General features: G+C 40.7%; 1 protein-coding gene across 1 annotated transcript in view; it reads right to left on the reverse strand.

The window, feature by feature from the left end:
* FAM194C (family with sequence similarity 194 member C) overlaps positions 1-20,444 on the reverse strand; it is a 94,393-nt gene that overhangs the window by 49,331 nt on the left and 24,618 nt on the right. The window contains exons 3-7 of the mRNA XM_090284223.1: positions 19,646-20,334; positions 18,734-18,871; positions 11,764-11,892; positions 3,716-3,851; positions 2,455-2,739 (exon numbers count right to left, since the gene is read on the reverse strand). Coding sequence (XP_090140349.1) covers positions 2,455-2,739; positions 3,716-3,851; positions 11,764-11,892; positions 18,734-18,871; positions 19,646-20,147 — 1,190 coding nt within the window. The 5' untranslated portion in view covers positions 20,148-20,334. The remainder of the gene's footprint in view (positions 1-2,454; positions 2,740-3,715; positions 3,852-11,763; positions 11,893-18,733; positions 18,872-19,645; positions 20,335-20,444) is intronic.

The raw sequence follows: 20,444 nt of genomic DNA on the forward strand, positions 1-20,444 counted from the left end.
TTCATCACTTTTTTTTTTTAGAAAAAGGAATGAAGTATTGATGATACTACAGTTGAACCTTGGACAATGTGGGGGTTAGGGGGTGCCGACTACCCGTGCAGTGGGAAATCCACATATAACTTAAGTTGACCCTCCACATTCAAGGATTGACAGCCTTTAGTTGACCCTTGGCAACATGAGTTTGAACTGCAGGGGTCAATTGAACTTTGCAGGTCAATTGAACTTCGCAGGTCAGTTGAACTTCAGACAATTGAACTGAGCTAGGCCAACTGAACTGAATGAGTACATTGAAAAAAGAAAAAATCCACATTTAAGTGGACCTGCACAGTTAAAACCTGCTATGTTCAAGGGTCAGCTTTACAGTGTGGAAGAACCTTGCAAACATTATGCTGAGTGAAAGAAGCCAGATACAAAAGGCCACATATTTTATGATTTTACTTCTATGAAATATCTGGAATAGGCAAATACACAGAGTTGGAAAGAAGATTAGCTGTCTTCAGAGAGGGTAGGAGAAGGAAAATGGGAGTGACCGTTTAGTAGGTATAGGGTTACCTTTTGGGGTGATGAAAAAGTCTGGAACTAAATAGTGGTGATGGTTGTGTAATATTGCGAAGGCACTTAATGCCATTAAGTTACATGCTTCAAAATAGTTAAAATGGTTAAAATGTTACATGCATTTTACCATATTTTAAAAATGCTTACCTCACACAATGGTTTGGAGTGTTCAACAAATCCCTAAAGGAACAGTGCTGAGCACAGTACTGAACACAGTGATTAAGGTTTATATCTTTATATCAATGTGATGAGTTTATATTTTCATGTGCAAAAAGGCTTTGAGGGAAGTTTGGTGGGAAATCAGAGGTCAAGGGACGAGATTCAGGGAGACACTGACAACCAAATGAAACGAATACTGGGCTGGCTCTGGGATCTGATGCTAACAAGCGCAACCCCATTAGGGCTTGGAGGTTTTTGGCATCCCAAAGGCAGATATATCATTTCTACCTGAGAGCTTTGCCCAGTATCTCTGTGAAAACAGAATAAACTGCTGAGCCTACTGTTCTGTGGAAGCCATGAGGCGAGGAAAGTGTTTTCCAAACATTTTCTTTACTCAGGAGGGATCCAACAGTTGCATCATGTTTTAACTATTTGAACATGGTGACACACAACTTCTCCTTCAAGATCACTGAGTCCAACTTCCTCATCTTATAATGGAGGGAAGTGAGGTCCAGAGAGATAATGTGACTTGTGTGCAGTCACCCAGAACTAGGCCCCAAACCCAGACCTCTTGGGACTCCCATAGAGGAAATGCATTAACTGCCAGGATGTGTTCATTGTTGGGATCTGAGACGAGCCTGCCAGTAGCCATGGCCTGCAGGTTTGGGGTGGTCCCACCCAGGTTGGGCTTGGCACTCTGAGGCAGGTGAGAGAACATACATCCTAGCAGCTGGTGCCAGGCCCTGATTGTAAATAGTCCACCCTCTCTGGTTCCACCGATAGTAACCTAATTCACAGACACAGCTTCATGAGGAGCCCAAGGGGATGATCCTATTCAATGCACTGTACAGTCATAAAAGGGGGGAGGGAGAAGCCCCATGATCACAGGGAGCAGCAGCTACCCTGGAATGAGTTTACTGTGTTCAGTATCACAGGGTGCATTAGAAGCAGTGCCGAGCAGAGTGTGATGAATGGACTCATTTACAGTCAGGGGAACAATAGGACTTCTTTGACAGTGTGCTTAAATTCTGAATTCCCTGTTCAGTGGGGAGAAGGCAAAATGAATTGATGGGAGTGTGGTGAAGCAGGCCTGTCTGGGTGGCCTGTTTGACAGCTCAGAGAGCTGCCCTAGTCTCCAAAGGCAGGAGACCCTGAGTGCCCAGTGGTTTTTATCAATCCCCTTCCATCCTCTCTATCCTGCTCTCTGCCAGAAAAAACAATCATGAAAGGCATAAAAATGGTGCCGCGGAGAAGGCCCTAAATGGAAGTAAGGCAGCCCTGAATCCAGGCCTGGCTCTGCCACCAAATTCCTTTTGCAACACTGAGTCGCACTACCCATTTCTACAACGAAGGGACAAGAATGAAGAGTGGCGAAGTGTCTCTCCTCTTGTCTAACTCAGACTGCAAAACCTGGAACAAGTGTTTCACCCTGACCTCAGCCTTGCTGACAAATGCATTGGTCATTTGTGATCTGGTCCAGCTCTAGCAAATGCAGGTGACAGGACCCCAGCAAGGAACACAGGGGTCCAAGATGATTTCCTGCTCTGCTGCTTCACACCCAGAGGTTCTCCAAAGGGAGCCCTCTCTGACCTGGACAAATTCTTAATACCCTGGAGGACCTATCACCAGGATTCTTGAATTAATTGAAAAACCAATGTAAATACTCATACTTTTTCTGGCCCAGAAGTTCTCTTGGGCTGAATGGCTGGGGACAAGGGGCAGCCCCAAATAAAAGGATACTATACGAAGGAAGACCCATCATAGAAGGTATAATGCAACTTGATGGTCTTCCTGTTTCCCTTCCACTCCTGAGAGTGCTGGCCAAAGTGAGCACAAGAGATGGAAGTCTGGTGAAGGATGGCAGTGGAAGTCTGAGCACCTGGAGGGTGAGGGTGATGGGAGCTCAGGGTCTGAGTGTCTCCTTTCGGGGCCGAAGCTGGATGAGAAGGCATCGTTGCCCTGTAGTTGTGTAAGATCGTGGGGTAGAAGATATTCTTCCCTTTCCACAAGGCTCTTTCAGCTTCTCTGCAGGGAAGGAGGCCAACATATCTTCTAGCCACTTGGCTCTCACTCACAAGGGAAGCTCTCTATAGCCCCTCCCCAGCTCCCAAGACTCCCATGTCATTTTTCTGTCCCCAAAGTACCTGTTCCCATCCCACACCCCTTATCCTCACAGTTAGTGTTTTTAGGAAGAACTAGGAAGGGACTAGTATAGCTTTAGGATCAGTCCTTTCCACCTTCAGCGCTAGGTGAGGACCCATGGAGTGAGACTGTGTGCAAAAGAGGGATCCAGGGTGCTGGACGCTTTGCTTACCCTCCAGTCCTGAGGTTACAGAGAAAGAACTTCCTTCCAGAATGTCACAGTAAGGAGCAAAACTGAGTCGCTTCCTTTTACCCATGTTCTGTGGCTGCAGTAATACTGAATGGCCCAGGGAGCCCAGGACATATATGGCTTAGATGTGACCAAATTTTAAGTCCTTTATGGCCCATGGTCTGGGCCTTCAGAGAAATACAGACTTAACTTGCCAGGACTTGTGGGACCCATAAAATCATAAACAGCATTAACCATCCATGTCAATGTTTTTTGTTTGTTTTGAGAGGTGTTTCTTCTTTTTTGTAGAACTCTGACAACTTATGTTAAGAAAGAAACATTCAAGGCACAAAGGCTATATGGGTACTGTAAGAAGTCCCATAAAGGGGGTATCATTGGTGAGGAGACAAAGATCGATATCTTGGGGTCAGACCCACTGAACTCAAGCAATGCCTGTTTCCTCACCCACAAAACAGGCATAAATCCCATGTTCCTCATAAGGTCGTATAAGGATTGGAAAGGATTGTGAAAGACTGGGGATAGGCCATCACCCTGCCACTGTTGCTAGGTGCACTGGGTAACTGACACTACCTGATACTCAGCCGCTTTTGTGGTTCCCTTTTATGCACACACAGACAACTGGTAGACCTGCCCTCCTCTCCCATTCGCCCCGACCACTGAGGTGCTCACATATGGCGACACAGCTCCTGCAGCTTCTCCCGAGCCTCGGGGCAGGGGTCGCTGAATTCCACAGTGTCAGAGGCATAAGTTCCCATTCCTCGTTGATGGAGTGACATGCTTATCTCTTCTAAATTTTTTGATTTGCCTGTAGTTGGAGATAAAGAGCTTAATGACAGATTTTAGAAAATGCTTTCTCCTGGGGAAGAGAGGTCAGGGATAGCAGGAGGGCAGCATCCCCTGAGAGTCAAAATAATTGGGAGAATCATTGAGGCTTCCTGGAGACAGAAATCCCTGTTTTATAAGGTCACTTATAAAACACACGTCACTCTGTGAGTCAACTAAGTGTGTGTCAGGAACAGACTTGTGCAAAGTGATGAGTCCAGCTATGTTTCCCCAATGATAGGCTTGTTCTAGGTGGGGAGGGTGTAGACATGGCACTGTAGATGCCAAAGTGATTCTCTTCTGATACTTCTGATCAAAGAAAAAGTTTTCAATTCTGTCTCAACTGGTTTCAATGTCTCTGATGTTGCCTAATCTCAGGCCTTCTGCAGAGGGCAGTGTGGATCCATTGAGTACTGGACTGCATTTTTTTTTTAACATTGTGGTAAAACACACAAAACAAAAATGTACTGTCTTAATCATTTGTAAGTGTATAGTTCGGTGGTGTTAAATACATTCACATTGTTGCACAACTATTACCACTACCCATCTCTATAACTCTTTTTATCCCATAAAATCAAAACTTTGTGCCCATTGGACAATAACTCCCATTCCCTCTCCACCAGCCCTTGGAAACCACCATCCTACTTTCTATCTCTATGAATTTGACTGCTCTATATACCTCCTATAAGTAGAATTATATAGTATTTATATTTTTGTGACTGCTCTATTTCACATAGCATAACGTCCTCAAGGTTCATCCATGTTGTAGCATATGTCAGAATTTCCTTCCTTTTTAAGATTGAGTAATATTTTCTTGTGTGTATAGATTGCATTTGCTGTATCTATTTATCCATTGATGGACACTTGGGTTGCTTCCACATTTTAGCCATTGTGAATAATGCTGCTTTGAACGTGGGTGGACAAATACCACTTTGAGACCCTGCTTTTAATTCTTTTGCTCTATATCCAGAAGTAGAATTGCTGGATCTATGGTAATTCCATTTTTAACTTTTTGAGGAATTGCCACAATTTTCCACAGTGGCTGTACCATTTTACATTCCCATCAGCAGTACACAAGGGTTACAATATCCTCTTTAACTCTTGTTTTTTTTTGTTTTTGTGATAGTAGACATTCTACTGGTATAGGATGAGGTACTATCTCATTGTAGTTTTGATTTGTATTTCTGTAATGATTAGTGATGTTGAGCCATTTGTATATCTTCTTTGGAGAAATATCTATTGAAGTCCTTTGCCCATTTTAATTCAGGTTGGTTGTTTTGTTGTTGTTGAACTTTAGAAGTTCTCCATATATTCTGGATATCAATCCTTATCAAATATATGATTTACAAGTCTTTCCTCCCATTCCGTGGACTGCATTTTTACTCTGTGGATTGTGTCTTTTGATGTACAAAGTTAAAAATTTTCCATGACGTCCAATTGGTCTGTTTTTTTCTTGTGTGGCCTATGCTCTTGACGTCATATCCATGAAATCATTGTCAAATCCAATGTCATAAAGCTTTTCTCCAATGTTTTCTTCTAAGAGTGTTATTGATCCTTGCATTTAGGTCCTTGGTCCATCTGAAGTTAATTTTTGTAAATGGTTTTAGGTAAGGGTCCAACTTCATTCTTTTGCAGGTAAATGTCCGGTTTTCCAGCACCATTTGTTGAAAAGTCTATAGTTTCCCCACTGGATGGTCTTGGCACCCTCATCAAAATTTATTTGAACATATATACAAGAGTTTTCTTCTGGGCTCTCTATTCTATCCCCTTGATTATTGTAGCTTTGTAGTAAGTTTTGAAATCTGAAAGTGTGAGTCCTCCAGTTTTGCTTTTTTTAAAAGATATTTTTGGCTATTCAAGCGTACCTTGAAATACCATATGAATTTTAGGATAATTATTTTCTATTTCTGCAGAAAGCATAATTGTGGTTTGGATAGGGATTTAATTAAATCTGTAAATTGTTCTGGGTGGTACCAACATTTTAACTATATTAAGTCATCTAATCCATGAACTTAGGATATGTTTCCATTTACTTATGTCTTTTTTACTTTCTTTCAGTAATGTTTTATAGTTTGCATTGAACAAGTCTTTCATCTTCTTGGGTAATTCCTAAGTATTTTATTCTTTTTGCTACAATTGTAAATGAAATAGTTTTTCTAATTTCCTTTTCAGATTGTTTGTTGTTCATGTATGGAAGTGCAACTGATTTCTGTATGTTGATTTTATCCTGCTACTTTGCTGGATTCATGTATTACTTCTAACAGGTTTTTGGGTAAGATCTCTAGGGTTTATATATATAAGATCATATCATCTGCAGAGGTAATTTTACTTCTTCCTTTCCAATTTGGATGCCTTTTATTCCCTTTCTTGTCTAATTGCCCTGGCTAAAATTTCCAACACTATATTGAATAGAGGTGGCGAAAGACATCCTTGCCTTGTTCCTAATCTAAAAGAAAAGCTTTCAGTTTTTCACCATTGAGTATGTTTGTTGTGTGTTTGTCATATATGACTTTTATTATGTGGACGTGGTTTCCTTCTATTTCTAGTTTATTGAGGTTTTTTTTTTATTATGAAAGGGTGTTGAATTTTGTCAAATGACTTTCTGCATTAGTTGAAATGATGATGTGGGGGGTTTTCCCATTATTACGTGAATGTAGTGTATTGCATTGATTGAGTTTTTGTAAGTTGAATCATCCTTAGTGTTATGGTGTATAGTCCTTTTGATATGCTGCTGAATTCTGTTTGCTATTTTGTTGAGGAATTTTGCATCAAAGTTCATAAGGGATATTAGCCTTCAGTTTTTTCTTTCTTGTACTGTCTTTGGTTCTGGTAATGAGGAAAAAGGTAGCCTCGTAGAATAAGGTGGAAAATATTCCCTCTTCAATTTTGTTGGAAAAGTTTGAAAATGATTGGTATTAGTTCTTCTTTAAGTGTCTGGACCACTGAAGCCATCAGGTCCAGGGCTTTTCTTTGTTGGGAGTTTTTTTCATTGCTGATCCAATCTCCTTACTATTTATAAGTCTATTCAAATTTTCTTTTTATCCATTACTTAGTCTTGGTAGGTTTTGTGTTCCAAGAAATCTTTCCTCTTTGTGTAGGTTATCTGATTTGTTAGTGTTCAATTGTTCATAGTTTTCTCTTGTAATCCTTTTTATTTCTGTAGGATTGGTAGCAGTGACCCACTTTCAATTTATCCTAGTAATTTGAGTCTTCTCTCTTTTTTCCTTAGTTGATCTACCTAAAGGTTTATCAAATGTGTTGTTTTCAAAGATTCACCTTTTAGTTTCATTAATTTTCTCTATTGTTTTCTCTATTCTTTATTTCATTTATTTCTGTTCTCATCGTTATTATTTCCTTCCTTCTCTAGCTTTGGTATGTTTCTTCTTCTTTTCTGAGTTCCTTCAGTTGTAAAATTAGGTTGTTTGAGATCCTTCTTGTCTCTTAATATAAGCATTTTTAACTATAAATTTCCTCCCTTAGTACCACACTTACTGCATCCCTTAAGTTTTGGTATGTTGTGTGTTCATTTGCACTCATATCTAAGCATTTTATAATTTCTTCTTTAATCTGTTAGTTGTTCAAGAGTGTGTTATTTAATATCCAGAATTTTGTGAATGTTCCAGTTTTTTTTCTATTATTGATTTCTAACTTCATTCTATTGTTCTTGGAGAAGATATTTTGTATGATGTCTATCTTTTTTAATCTATGGAGATTTAATTTGTGATCTAACATCATGTGCATTTGAGAAAAATGTGTATTCTGTTTTGTTGTTTGTGTTCTCTATATGTCTATTAGAACTATTTGGTTTGTTAAGTCCTCTGTCCTTACTTATTTTCTGTCTGGCTGGTTTTTTCCCCATTATTGTGAGTGGGATATTGAAGTTCCCAACTATTATTGTAGAACCATCTATTTCTATCTTTAATCTGTCAGTTTTTACTTCAAATATTTTGATGGTCTGTCATTAAGTACACAAATGTTTATAACTATCATATCCTCTTGCTGTATTAAAATTTTTATTAATACATAGTGTCATTCTTTGTCTCTTATAACCTTGATTGACTTTAGGTCCATTTTGTCCAACATTCGTATAGCCACCCTTGCTCTCTTTTGGTAACTATCTGCATAAAATATCTTTTTCCATCATTTTTCATTTTGTCTTTGGATCTCAAGTAAGTCTCTTGCAGACAGCATATATTTGAATTATGTGTTCGTATCCATTCTACCAAACTCTGTCATTTGATTGGAGAATTTAACTTATTTACATTTAACATAATTACTGATGAGAAACTTCTATCATTGTGCTTTTTGTTTTTTATATGCCTTACAGCTTTTTGTCCCTCATAGCCTGCATTACTGACTTCTTCGTGTTTAGTTGATATTTAAACATTTTGAAGTGTTTAAATTCTTTTCCCATTTCCTTTTTATATATTCTGTAGCCATTCTCTTTGTGTTTACCATGAAGATTACATTTAATATCCTAAGTTATAACACACTAATTTGAATTTTTATCATCTTAATTTCAACAACACACAAAAACTCCTCCTTTCCGGCTTTGTCTCTACTCCTTTCAGTTGTCGATGTCACAAAATTACATTTCTATATATATCATATGCCCCAAAACATAAAGTAGCAATTGTTTTAAATGCATTAGTCTTTTAAATTATGTAGAAAACAGGATTTGGGGTTACAAACAAAAGTTACAGTCATAGCTTTTACACTAATAATATTTTTAAAACATTAATATTTTAAAAATGTATTAGTCTTTTAAATTGTGTAGAAAAAATGCAGTTATAAACCATTGTTACAATGCTATTAGCTTTTATAATTGGCCATGTTTTTACTTTTATTGAGATCTTTATTTCTCTTCAAGACTTTGAGGTGCTGTCTAGTGTACTTTCATTTCATCTTGCAGAACTCCCTTGAGTGTTTCTTGCAGGATTAGTCCAGTGATCACAAACTCCCTCAGGTTTTGTTCATCTGGGAATGTTTTAGTATCTCACTCACTTTTGAAGGACAGTTTTGCTGGACATATAGTTACTGGTTGAAAACTTTTTTTCTTTTAGTGCTTTGAATATATAGGTCCAGTGCCTGTGGCCGCCAAAGTTTCTGATGAGAAATCTGTTGATAATCTTATTGAGGATTACTTGTATGTAATGATTTAATTTTCTCTTGCTGCTTCCAAGATTCTCTGTCTTTGTCTTTTGGAAGTTTGATTATAATGTGTCTTGGTGTAGGTCTCTCTGAGTTCCTCTTACATGGAGTCTGTTGAGCTTCTTTGGTGCTTATATTCAGGTCTATCATCAAATTTTGGAATTTTTCAGCCATCATTTCTTCAAATATTTTCTCTCTTTCTTTATCTCTCTCTCTCTTTTTCTTCCGGGACTCCCACATTATATATGTTGTGCCACTTGATGCTGTCCCATAGGTCCCTTAGATTCTGTTCATTTCCTTTCAGTCTTTTCTCCCTGTTCTTCAGATTCAATAATTTCCATTGCCCTATCTTCAAGTTTTCTGATTCTTTCTTCTGCTTGCCCAAACCTGTGGATGATAATGTTTTGTGTTTGTTGCACTTATTTTTAGTTATCTTCTGTGACAAGTGTTAGGGGGTATGAGGATATGGTGACAAGAAATTGTAAAGATGATCCTCCATGACTGAAGTTACAGAGGCATCTATTCAGGTCCTGCCTGCTTCTGAGTCTATTGCCCACCCAATGGGAGCCTCATGCTCTCCATGGATATATGCAGCTCAACTTCACCTTGTTTTCAAGAATAAAACTTGGCTTCATGTCAGGGTCATTCCTCAGGCTCCAAATGAGCTCTGAGGGCATCAGAAGGATTTTTCCTCACTGTCTGCCAAGCCTTGGGTTTCTGGATACTGTGTGAGTACAATCTCTGGTATGTGCTACTCCGAGTGGCTCCTTGTCCCTTCTCCAACTCCTCCTGCCACCAGAGAGCAGAGACTTGACCCTGAGACCCAATTACCAGCTGGCTGACTTCTGGAACATCTGTTGGCCTAAGCATCCATGTCTGGGCTATACCTGGTTGCCTTAGGTCCTCAAGAGTGATAGCCTCTTGCTCCCACAAGAAACCAGTGTTGACAGACGTCTCTCAGTTCTCTTCTTGTAAAGTTGGGAAACTGTCCAGAAAGAGCAATTGTCCACTGGGAGTAGCCCCAACTCATGAAGCCTGTCTGCTCCAAGTCTGCCTGGCCCTACAACTGGAAAGGGGGCCAGCTGGTGAGGTGTGATAGTACATGAGCATGGAGCACATGACTTAAAACCAGAATTACTCTACAATATATTGTTCAAACTGGGAAAGTTTTCACAGTGAAAGTGGGCATAATTAATAGTTATGCTAGGATAATAAGCATAAACTGAGACATTCTTGTGCAAGATAGGATACATGATTACTTATAAACTATTAGGGAAGGTTAATCTATACTAGAATGCATGTATGAGGACAATTCCAAGAGATGTTAAGAATCTATAAGAAATGCAGCATCATTGAACATATGTCCTAGTGAGAATGATGAAACATCAAGACAAATTGCATCTTGGTAGGATAACAGAGGAAAACAGCCATATAGACAAAGAAACCAACAAACATAATTAACTTTTACTGAGGGACTACCTTACTCAAGGTATCACACTTGAGGTCATCAGGAAGAAAAATCATGAAATCAGGGTGTGTTTTGAGGATACTTTCTTTTCCCTTAAAGTGACTGTGCCAGCTCAGGAGGGGATATGATAAAACCAGGAGTACATAAACTGGGATGCCAGAAGTGATATTGTGGACTATTGCACCACAGTGAGAGAAAATGCATCAACAGAGATAAAAGAACCAGAGAAATGAGAGGGGGCAGCTGAATCAGCTCTCTGAGGGGAAGCTGAGGATGTCAGCCCTATTAGGAAAGGCATTCTTTGTCTTAGAGTCTACATGTGTACCCCCAGCATTTAGAACAGTGACTGGGAATTAGAAATTGTTTAATAAACACTTGTTCAATAACTGAAAGGATATAGGATCAGCTTGATATGGAGACTGAGGCCTGCAGGAAGGCAAATCACACAGCCAGCCCAGGGCAGGGGCAAGAATAAGATCCAGACTTCTCAACTTCCAGCCTTACCTCCAATGTCTGTGGAAATCAATTGGACAGTCTTTAAGCATTCCTACCGTATGTTGATCCTCCCACCACCTCTTTTGAAAATAGCCCTCCCCTACCTGCCCCTTTCCACCAGTCTGCCATCAAAGCTTGAGGAGGAGGGAGGTGGCCTGGAAGTTCCTTGAGGCCTTACCGTGCCCCAACTCATCTCCTCTCTGAGCTTCTGGTCGCAGTCATTGCTACTGTCAGGCCTCATCTCCATCCCCATTCTTTCCCTTAAGCCCTTCCTTCTGCTGTATGTCTTCCTTGATAGAATAGGAGTGCCTTCTAAGTCTTCTTTGGTTTTTGCCCACATGAACTGCCCCAGTTTAGGACACACTGTTAGGCTTTGTATCCAAACACCTGTCTTCAGATACTGGTTCCCCAGTTGCATTGTGAGTAGGAGCAACACAGACCTCTCTGATTAGAGGGGGTCAGGCTGGAATACTGAGGAGATGGAAGATGTGGGTTTGAGAGGAGTGTTGTTCCAGGTAAGGAGAACCACGTCACCAGGAATGGAGGGCTTGTAAATATTCAAATGGTAAGACTGTACCTCGGAGTAACTAGGTTGAGATATGTCAACTTTATGGGAAAGAATCTGTGGCAATAGCTTCTGTCAACAGCCAGATCAGCTGTATATCCTTCCTATCAGAGAACCAAATCAAACTATGCCATTGACCTAAACAGAGAATCTTCTATCTTTGCCCTGACTCACACCCCTACCCCGACAGATGAGCTAAGAGTTCTTGCTGGAAACCACTGTTACCTGCTCTCTTCTTGGCTTCCTTTCCAGTTGAGAGGGAAAAACTTAGACAGCCAGTAGAGGCCTCATAGATAAGCTGATAAGGTGAGTTCACTCCCATGGCTGAGATGCTTGTGAAGGACTCTGGAATAGAAGAGAGGGATTCTTCTTTCAATTTTTTAATTTTAATTTTAATTTTTTTTATTTTTATTTTTAATATGCTTTATTGATTTTGCTGTTACAATTGTCCCAATTTCTTCTCCCTTTGTTCCCCTCCACCCAGTGACACCCTCCCTCCAGTTGCCCCCACCTTTAGTCCATGCCCATTGGTTGTGCATATAGTTCTTCTCAACATCTTCCTGTCTACTCCACTCCCTCCTACTCTGCTTCTTAATTTCTGTACCATCTCCCTCCCTTTCCCCCCTTCCCCCTCCCCACTGACCTGCCCCCGATATGTTCCCCATACCTATAATTCTTTTCCCACTTTCGTTGCCTACTTAGTTTGCCTTTGTTTCGATTCCCTAGCTTCTGTTGTTGGTTGTTGTGATACAGTTTTCATTTTAATGTTCATAGTTTTGACCTTCTTTCTCCTAAACAACTCCCTTTAACATTTCATATAACAGTGGTTTGGATCTGATGAACTCCTTCAGTTTTTCTTTGTCCTGGAAGCACTTTCTCTGCCCTTCTATTCTGAATGACAGCTTCGCTGGATAGAGTAATCATGGTTGTAGGTTTTTGCTTTTCATTACTTTGAATATTTCTTGCCAGTCCCTTCTTGCCTGTAGAGTTTCTTTTCAGAAATCAGCTGATAGTCTTATTGGGATCCCTTTGTATGTAATTCTCTTCTCTCTTGCTGCTTTTAAGAGTCTTTCTCTATCCTTAATTTTTGACATTTTGATTATAATGTGTCTTGGTGTGGTTCTCCCTGGGTCCAGTTGTTTTGGAACTCTCTTTGCCTCCTGGAGCTGTAAGTCCATTTCCTTCCCTAAGTTAGGGAAGTTCTGCTTCATTATTTTTTCACATAATTTTTCAATTTCTAGTTCTTCTTCACCTTCTGGCAACCCTATGATTTGGATGTTGGCCCACTATAGCTGTCCCATAGGTTTCTGAGCCTCTCCTCATTTTCCTCACTTTTCATTTCCTCTTTCGGCACTGGTTGACTCTTCCTTCCTCATGTTCCAATTTGTTGATTTGATCCCTGGTTTTCTTTCTCTCACCACTAGTTTCATATGTGTTTTTGTTCATTTCAGCAGGACTATCCTTCATTCCTTCCCCATCTCGTTTAAGATCTGCTGTTAGGTCTGTAAGCATTTTTATAACCAAAGCTCTGAACTGTGCCTCAGAGAGATTTTCTATCTGCTGAGCCGTTAGATTAGATACTTGCTGTCTGGTCAGTTGTGTCACCAGGATCTCTATCATGATCTGTGCCATCCTGACAGTTTTGTGTTTACCTTTGCCTTCTGGGAGGGGCTGTCATGCCTCCTAAGCTATAGGGGGCGGAGCCCCATGCACTCATCACTACCAGGCAACCCTTCTCACCACACTGGCATGTTCTGTGGGGGTGGGGGTCCAAGGTAAATTCCTGCCATTCGCTCTCTGCTGAGAGACCAGGAGCCTCCTCCTCTGTCCCCACACCCTCTGGCCCTCACAGTCCGAAGCAATGGGGGTCTGCCTTCCCCAGCATTGGAATCACAAGCTGATGGGTTTTGTCTGTAGCTGGGGGTGCTCCCCAGGCACTTCTCACCTCCCCTTAAATACGGGTGTCTGTGCTTACCGCTGTCCCAACGCTGCGGCCACAGCTGCCACCACCAGCACAGCTTGACCTCTCCATCCTGGCTTTGCCCCTCCTGAACCCATCCAGACAAGCACCACTTCTTTATAATTTCATACGTTGGATTTCCATGTAGCTTTATTTTCCAAAACTTCTGATAATTTCTAGTTTTGCAGTAGTTCTATTCCTTCTTTGTGTGGAGGGAGATGGAGCATGTCAGTCTAGGCCTCCCTCTTGGCCGGAAGTCTTAATTTTAATTTTTTAAAACAAAACTATCATATGGACTTTTTGTTCTAGCAGAATGGTAGACCAGATATTCTAAAGTGCCCTGTTATACCACCTTTTGGAATAAGAAGGCTTTTTAATGCACAAGCAGACTCTGAGTAATTAAGAAAAATTAAGAGTCCTTCCTACAGTTCCCCCACTCCCCCTCCAATATCTCCCAAGAGTGAAATGACCAGAGGAAGGAGCAACAAGCAAGCAAAAAAGGTGACATGATGTTACTAAAGGACAAGTGCAAGTGTAATTGCTGTAGTGAGTCAAGAGAATAAACACTGAGCCAGCTAGAAGGAAATTTAGTCATCTAGATTCCCTTATCCAAGCCGTAGAAATCAGATCAGTCTCTTGCAGAATCACACTGTCTTCTATAGAACCATTTGATTATCTGAACATTTAAGAATTAGAATTTAGCACCCCCATCATTCGGGGGAAATCTTCATCATTCTTACATAAACTTCATCAAATCCTTTCCTGATTCTTCCCCAAATATGGTTAATTTTTAGAAAATGTTAGGTAACTCATTCCTTGACATGGCTTATACAATTTCATAAAGAAAACGACAAACCTGATTCACAAGTACTCAAAGATAATAACCAGAGACTGCACACTGGATGATGCAGCACACAATCACTCACCATCACCAGTGACCCCAAAATTGAAATTAGAACTTCCAGTACCTTTTAACATAACAGAAAAGAAAAGAATAAACAGCAGCCAATGCTGGTAAAGATGGAATAAAACTAGTTAACACTGTGGTGCAGAGAAAACCCATCAGGAAAGCAATATTTAGCAAGAGCTAAACACATATTGAGACCCTTTGCCCCAATAAGACCTCTCCTGGATAGTCAATCTTAATCACCAATGCAACAGAAATAAGAAGTGATGTATATAGAGTTGCGTATCACAATGCATATTATACTACTAACATGAAAACCTGGAAACCTAAGTATTTGGTTAATTATGGAACATAAATATTAGAAGGAATCTACATCCATTCAAAATGACAATTATTAAAATTATATGGCCATGTTGAAGAACATTTGTCTGTTAAGTCACAAAACTGAAAAATAAAAAAATGTAGTATTCTTTTAAAAATATGAGAGAGAGAGAGAACACTGCATAAGTGAAAGAAAAATAGCTATATGTAAAGATGGCAAGATTATATGCTTTCTTTCCTTGATATGTTTTATTTAATAAGATTTCCATCATCTAAAAATCAAAGAGCAGTCCAATTTTCTTTCATGACAAGCCAGGACTAGTAGGTATTAGTACAGGAGAAAAGGCTGGAACCAGTTTTACTATTAATACAATATATATTCTAGTTACAGTTTAAAGGGAAGACCATTCCAGACTCAGTTGTAGCATTGGTCTACCTCACATTATAAGATGGTCTAGAAAAGCAAAATTCAGGCAAAATAAATTAATTTGTGTCTTTTTTTAATGCCCTGGGAAAGCTATCTAACTCAAGTCCTTCTAAGATGAATGCTCTTCCAAAAGATATATATTCTTCATTTATATTTTTTCATTTTGATTTTTATCAGACTCTAGGCTTGTTTAAAGAAAGGAGTGTCTAGAACAGATGTGGCAATAAGTGCGAGAGATTTCCTAGGGAGTGTGATGGAAGGGAGGCTTTCCAGTGCTCTGCTAATGCAGCAGGATACAGACATCACCAAAAGGCTCTCTCTGGAGTTCGTCTCTCCGCAAATTCTCATCCACTAGATTAACCACAACCCATGAAGGACACCAGAAGCTTCTGTGGCACATTTAAAAGCCTGTGACTGCTAATGGTGAGGACTATTTCTTTTCTTTTCTTTTTAAAAAGATTTTATTTATTTATTTTTAGAAAGAGAGGAAGGGAGGGAGAAAGAGAGGGAGAGAAACATCAATGTGTGGTTGCATCTCATGTGCCCCCAACCAGGAACCTGACCCGCAACCCAGGTATGTGCCCTGATGGGGAATCGAACCCAACCTTTTGGTTCGCAGGCTGGTGCTTAATCCCCTGAGCCACACCAGCCAGGGCAGGACCATTTCCTTTTCAAGGTGAGGGAACAGAATGTTCAGGTAGGAGAGCATCACGGACAGGTCTGAGGGGGGTGCTTGGGCCAGAGCTACCACGACATCCACCATAGGACTCTCCCCACTGATAAATAGAGCAACAGGCACCCGACCACCACCCCCAAATGAGATGGATCTCTAATCCCTATATGGAACACAAAGTGCAGAACTCCATGTATGCTGGTAACCATCTGGAAAAACACTAACAGCATAACGTAGAGGACCTGTGTTAACAGGGCAGAGCGGATCCTGAACAGAACCAGCATAGAGTTAAGTTCCCTAAAACAGAGACCTCCATTGCATGGTATATAGTGTGGGGGAAAATGTTTGGGATTTTACCTTAAAAGAGGAAAACAAAATTTATCAAATAGCCTTATATTGTATTTAACAAAAATTCACTGATACTGTATGTAGCATATGTTAATTCTTATAAGACATAAAAGCAACCGTGTCAATTTTTTTTGAGGCACTGTCATTTTCTTAAAACATGAGTCCTTTCATATTTACTTTTTGGAAAAAAGTCCAAGAGCTTTATCAATTTTTACTTCTAATTCTTTGATACCCAAACCATCCTTTTTCTGCGGAGCCTTTATTACCCTAGACGGCTTTCCTGTCTTTAGTAGTTAACTAGCTTTGCTCCACTGCATGACTCTTCAGTGGCTGCACGTGGGGACCACGCAGCTCTCCAACATCACTTGCCCTGGCTTCAGGAAATCCACGTTTCCCCCAACAATTACAATTTTACTATGTAATCTATTTGCACTGTATGCTCATATTATTACCAGATATTTAACCTCTGACCATCACGGGACGCCTGACAAGCATTCAGTGGACAGAAGAGATACTAAATGGGGATAGATTATAGGTGATGGCAAATGGTTTCACCTACACAGGAGCTCCCAGGAGATGCATCCAAGATCCCCAGTGGATGCCTGAAACTGCAGATAGTACTGAATCCTATAGAAACTATATTTTTTCCATACATACATACCTATGACAAAGTTTATTTTATAAATTAGGCACAGTAAGAGATTAACAACAATAAAATATAGCAATATAACAATAGAGTGTAATAAAAGTAAGGTGAACGTGGCTCTCTCTTTCTCTGGTAATTTTTATGTTTTCAGTCCAAACCTACTCCTGAATCTGTGTAGCCATCCCTTACTTGCAGTGAATGGCTCAGTGTCACACATTTCAGGGGATCCCTTGCTGAAGTCTTCATATAGGCTCAATGCTTTCTGGAACAACATGTTCCCATCAACCAGAATACATTTTCTGCTCATGTCATCTATACAAAAATATATTGCCTTTTCCATGTTAACTATCACACACTGTGGCTATAACTTTTGCAGTTTGAGATGCAACAGCAAAATCAGAATGACTTTTTTTTTTCTTTCTTCACGATTCCATGAGTAGAAGATAGTTCTTATCATAGATCTTAGTAATCCCAGCATACACTTGCATACACTTTTTTCCTTTCTTTATTAAGTCTAGCAGTTTTGTTTTTGTTTTTCAGTTTAAAAAAGCACTTTACAGTGCTTATCCCAATTGCCAGCATCACTACTCTTGTGCTTTGGGGTCATTATTAAGTAAAATAAGGGCTACTTGAGCACAAGGCCTGTGATACCATGACAATTAGTCTGATAACCAAGGCGGCTACAGTGACTAGTGGATGAGAAGTTCTACAACGTGGTGGAGATTGGACAAAGGGGTGATTCACGTCCTGGGTGGGATGGAGTTAGGCAGCGCAAGATGTCATCACACTATTCAGAATGGTACACAATTTAAAACTTATGAATTGTTTATTTCTGGAATTTTCCATTTAATATTGTCCAATCACAGCTGACTATGGGTAACTGAAACTGTGGAAAGTGAAATTGCAGGTAAGAGGGAAATATCAATACTATATAAATTTTTTATGCTTCTTTTTGAAACCTCCTAACAGTAAAGACTTTTAGGCATTCAAAATGAATATTTCTATGTCCACCAAGCTTAAGACATACAATATTACAGGTATGAATGAATCACTGTGTCATGCAGATCTCATTTCCCTCCACCCCTCTCCCAAGATCACTTCCTCCAACTTTGTACTTTTATAGTTGTACTTTGTATAATGTACCAACAAGCAATATATTATTACTTTGTAATCTTTTAAACTTTATTTAAATGGTATCATACCAAATGATACCATTTACTTAACACTATTTTTTTGAGGTTTATCTCTACTGATATATGTGCTTTAATGCTTGATTCATTTTTGTTTTCATGTCTCATTATGTCCCATTGTTTAAATAGACTATAATTTACTTGCTGTTTTTTCTTCCTGTTGATGGACATTTAGGTAATTTCCAATTTTTTGCACTCCCAATGATTCCACAATATACATTCTGATATGATTTCTTGCACATGAATGCCAAGTATGACTCTCAAGTATGACCTATGGACTGCTATAAACCCATACCAGGCCATGATCATGTGTATACAAAAATTCAAAGTAAACATTTAGAAGCCTTTGTAGTAATTTGAAATTGCTGTGACATCTTTTTCTTATTTTTAAAAGGTTTGGTCCATAAGAGATTGATAATTTGCAAATTGGTCCTTCCCTGCAGATAGTTTGAGAAGCACAGCTCTAGAGAATGACCTAGGAGAAAAATTGCTGGATGGTAAGAAGTTACAGCATCTCCCACCTCACAGATGCTACCAAACTGCTCTCTGCAGGAACCAATTTATACACTCACCTGCAGCATTTGGGGATCTCTGTTGCTCCACATCCACTTCAACCCTTGGAAATGTGAAACATTTAAACTGGGGATTTGACCTTTCCATTGCACTCTGGTAGTGTTTGAATTTTCACCTAAGGGCTGAAGCTTGGGTACCCACCTTTACCTGTCGGCCCAACACCATAGCCACTTCTCCCAACTGCACCAATCAGGTAGTCGAAAGCCATCTCCTTGGCATTGAGGTGGAGCAGCTGACTGGCCTCCACAAAGCGCCTTGTGATGTCCAGGGGGTTGGCACCTGCTAAAGGAATCATCAAAGCAACTAGTTTTCTTCCCAGCATGGGGTTAATGCTTCCAGAAAAGGACCTCCATAAATGGCCCAGGAAATAAGAGTGGAGATCTATGCCAGGGTAACTGTGAGGGGGCTCCTAATGGAAGGGCCTCTAGTTTCAAAACCTGTCAGGTGGCACATTGCTCTCTGCCTATCTTGCCCTTCTCTCTTCCATACCCATAGATATGGGTACCAATGCTATTGGTAGTTAAAATAACACAATATTTAGGTTTGATTACTGATGTGGCTCTAGGTCCTGCCTGGCCTTGATCTGGGATGACAGCCTCATCACAGATGGACCCCAGTTCCTGTAACTCTCCCTGATTCTAGCTCTACTGGGCTCTGTGCTCCCACCCACCAATTGTCCCTCCTGTCTGGCAGCTCCACATGCTTCCTCCTCCTGGGCACTACCTCTCTTCACCTCTGCATCATTTCCACAAACTCCACCCTTCAGGGCCTCTGACCTCACACTCTTCTCCACAGCCAACCTTCCAGTCTTGGCTCTGCAAAGTTGGGAGAATGGGTAGAAAAAGTGGAGAGCAGAGAGGGGTAAGAGGATGATTCTTGGGGGTGGTTATGAAAGGAGGTCAATTCCTACAGCAGATCCATGGCTGCCACCTGTTCCCAGTGCATCATTATATAACTCTTTGGGGTAGGTGCAGTAGACACACACACATTGGTCCAGGCCCACTATTCTAGGTCCATAAACAAATGGAGAAGAATCTGACAAGCCATCCTTACCAGATGCAGACTCCACCATGGCCTTCATCTTCAGGGTGAGCAGCTCTGTCAGCAGGTGAATGGACTGCCGCTGGAACTTGTGCAGGAGGGCCTTCTGGCCAGAGTGCACCCGATGGTGATGGGTTGGGGAGTGGCTGATGAACTTGGCTGGCCCAGCAGATGTAGTTAGCCTCTGCGGTGATGGTACAGGTGGTGGTGGTGGTGGTGGTGGTGGCAGCGGCGGCTTCTTCTGGATAGGAATCTGCACAGGGGTTGATTCCGCAAGCACCACAGGCAGGGGCCCAATGCTGATCTCCAGGCCCTGGATGTCAGATGGGGTAGGCACCATGGGGCCAGCAATGAGTTCCTCCCAAGTGAACTCAAAGATGTTTCTGATGCCCTTAGGTACAGCAATGCCTGCATTCCGGCACGTAATGAGTAATTTGGAGATGTGGGCCAGCAGCTTAGGGGCCATGGCTGTGTATTGCAGGTATAGTTCTCGGTTACTCTTGATGTCGTTCATGTTGCTGCAGTATGCATACTGTTAGGTAATACTGTCCATCTTGGACAATAGGAACCTTCAGCTGAAAAAGAGTCCGAGCACCCTGAGAGGTGAATGAGAGCAAAAGTTCTTACCTAAGGTGAAGGCTTGGAGACAGACAGAATGGAAGTGCTGAAATGGCCCTTAGAGGTCATTGAGCCAGTAGGTCCTATCCAGAAAGGAAGAATTGGTCATTCCCTCCACAGCAGGGCAAAGGGATGCCACTCCTCCCTTTTCCTCCCAGAGAAACCTCAGATAGACCCGTATTAGTGAGTAACT

This window comes from Furipterus horrens, unplaced genomic scaffold (genome assembly GCF_987537825.1).
Source record: "Furipterus horrens unplaced genomic scaffold, mFurHor1.1.pri manual_scaffold_7, whole genome shotgun sequence".
Classification (NCBI taxonomy): domain Eukaryota; kingdom Metazoa; phylum Chordata; class Mammalia; order Chiroptera; family Furipteridae; genus Furipterus; species Furipterus horrens.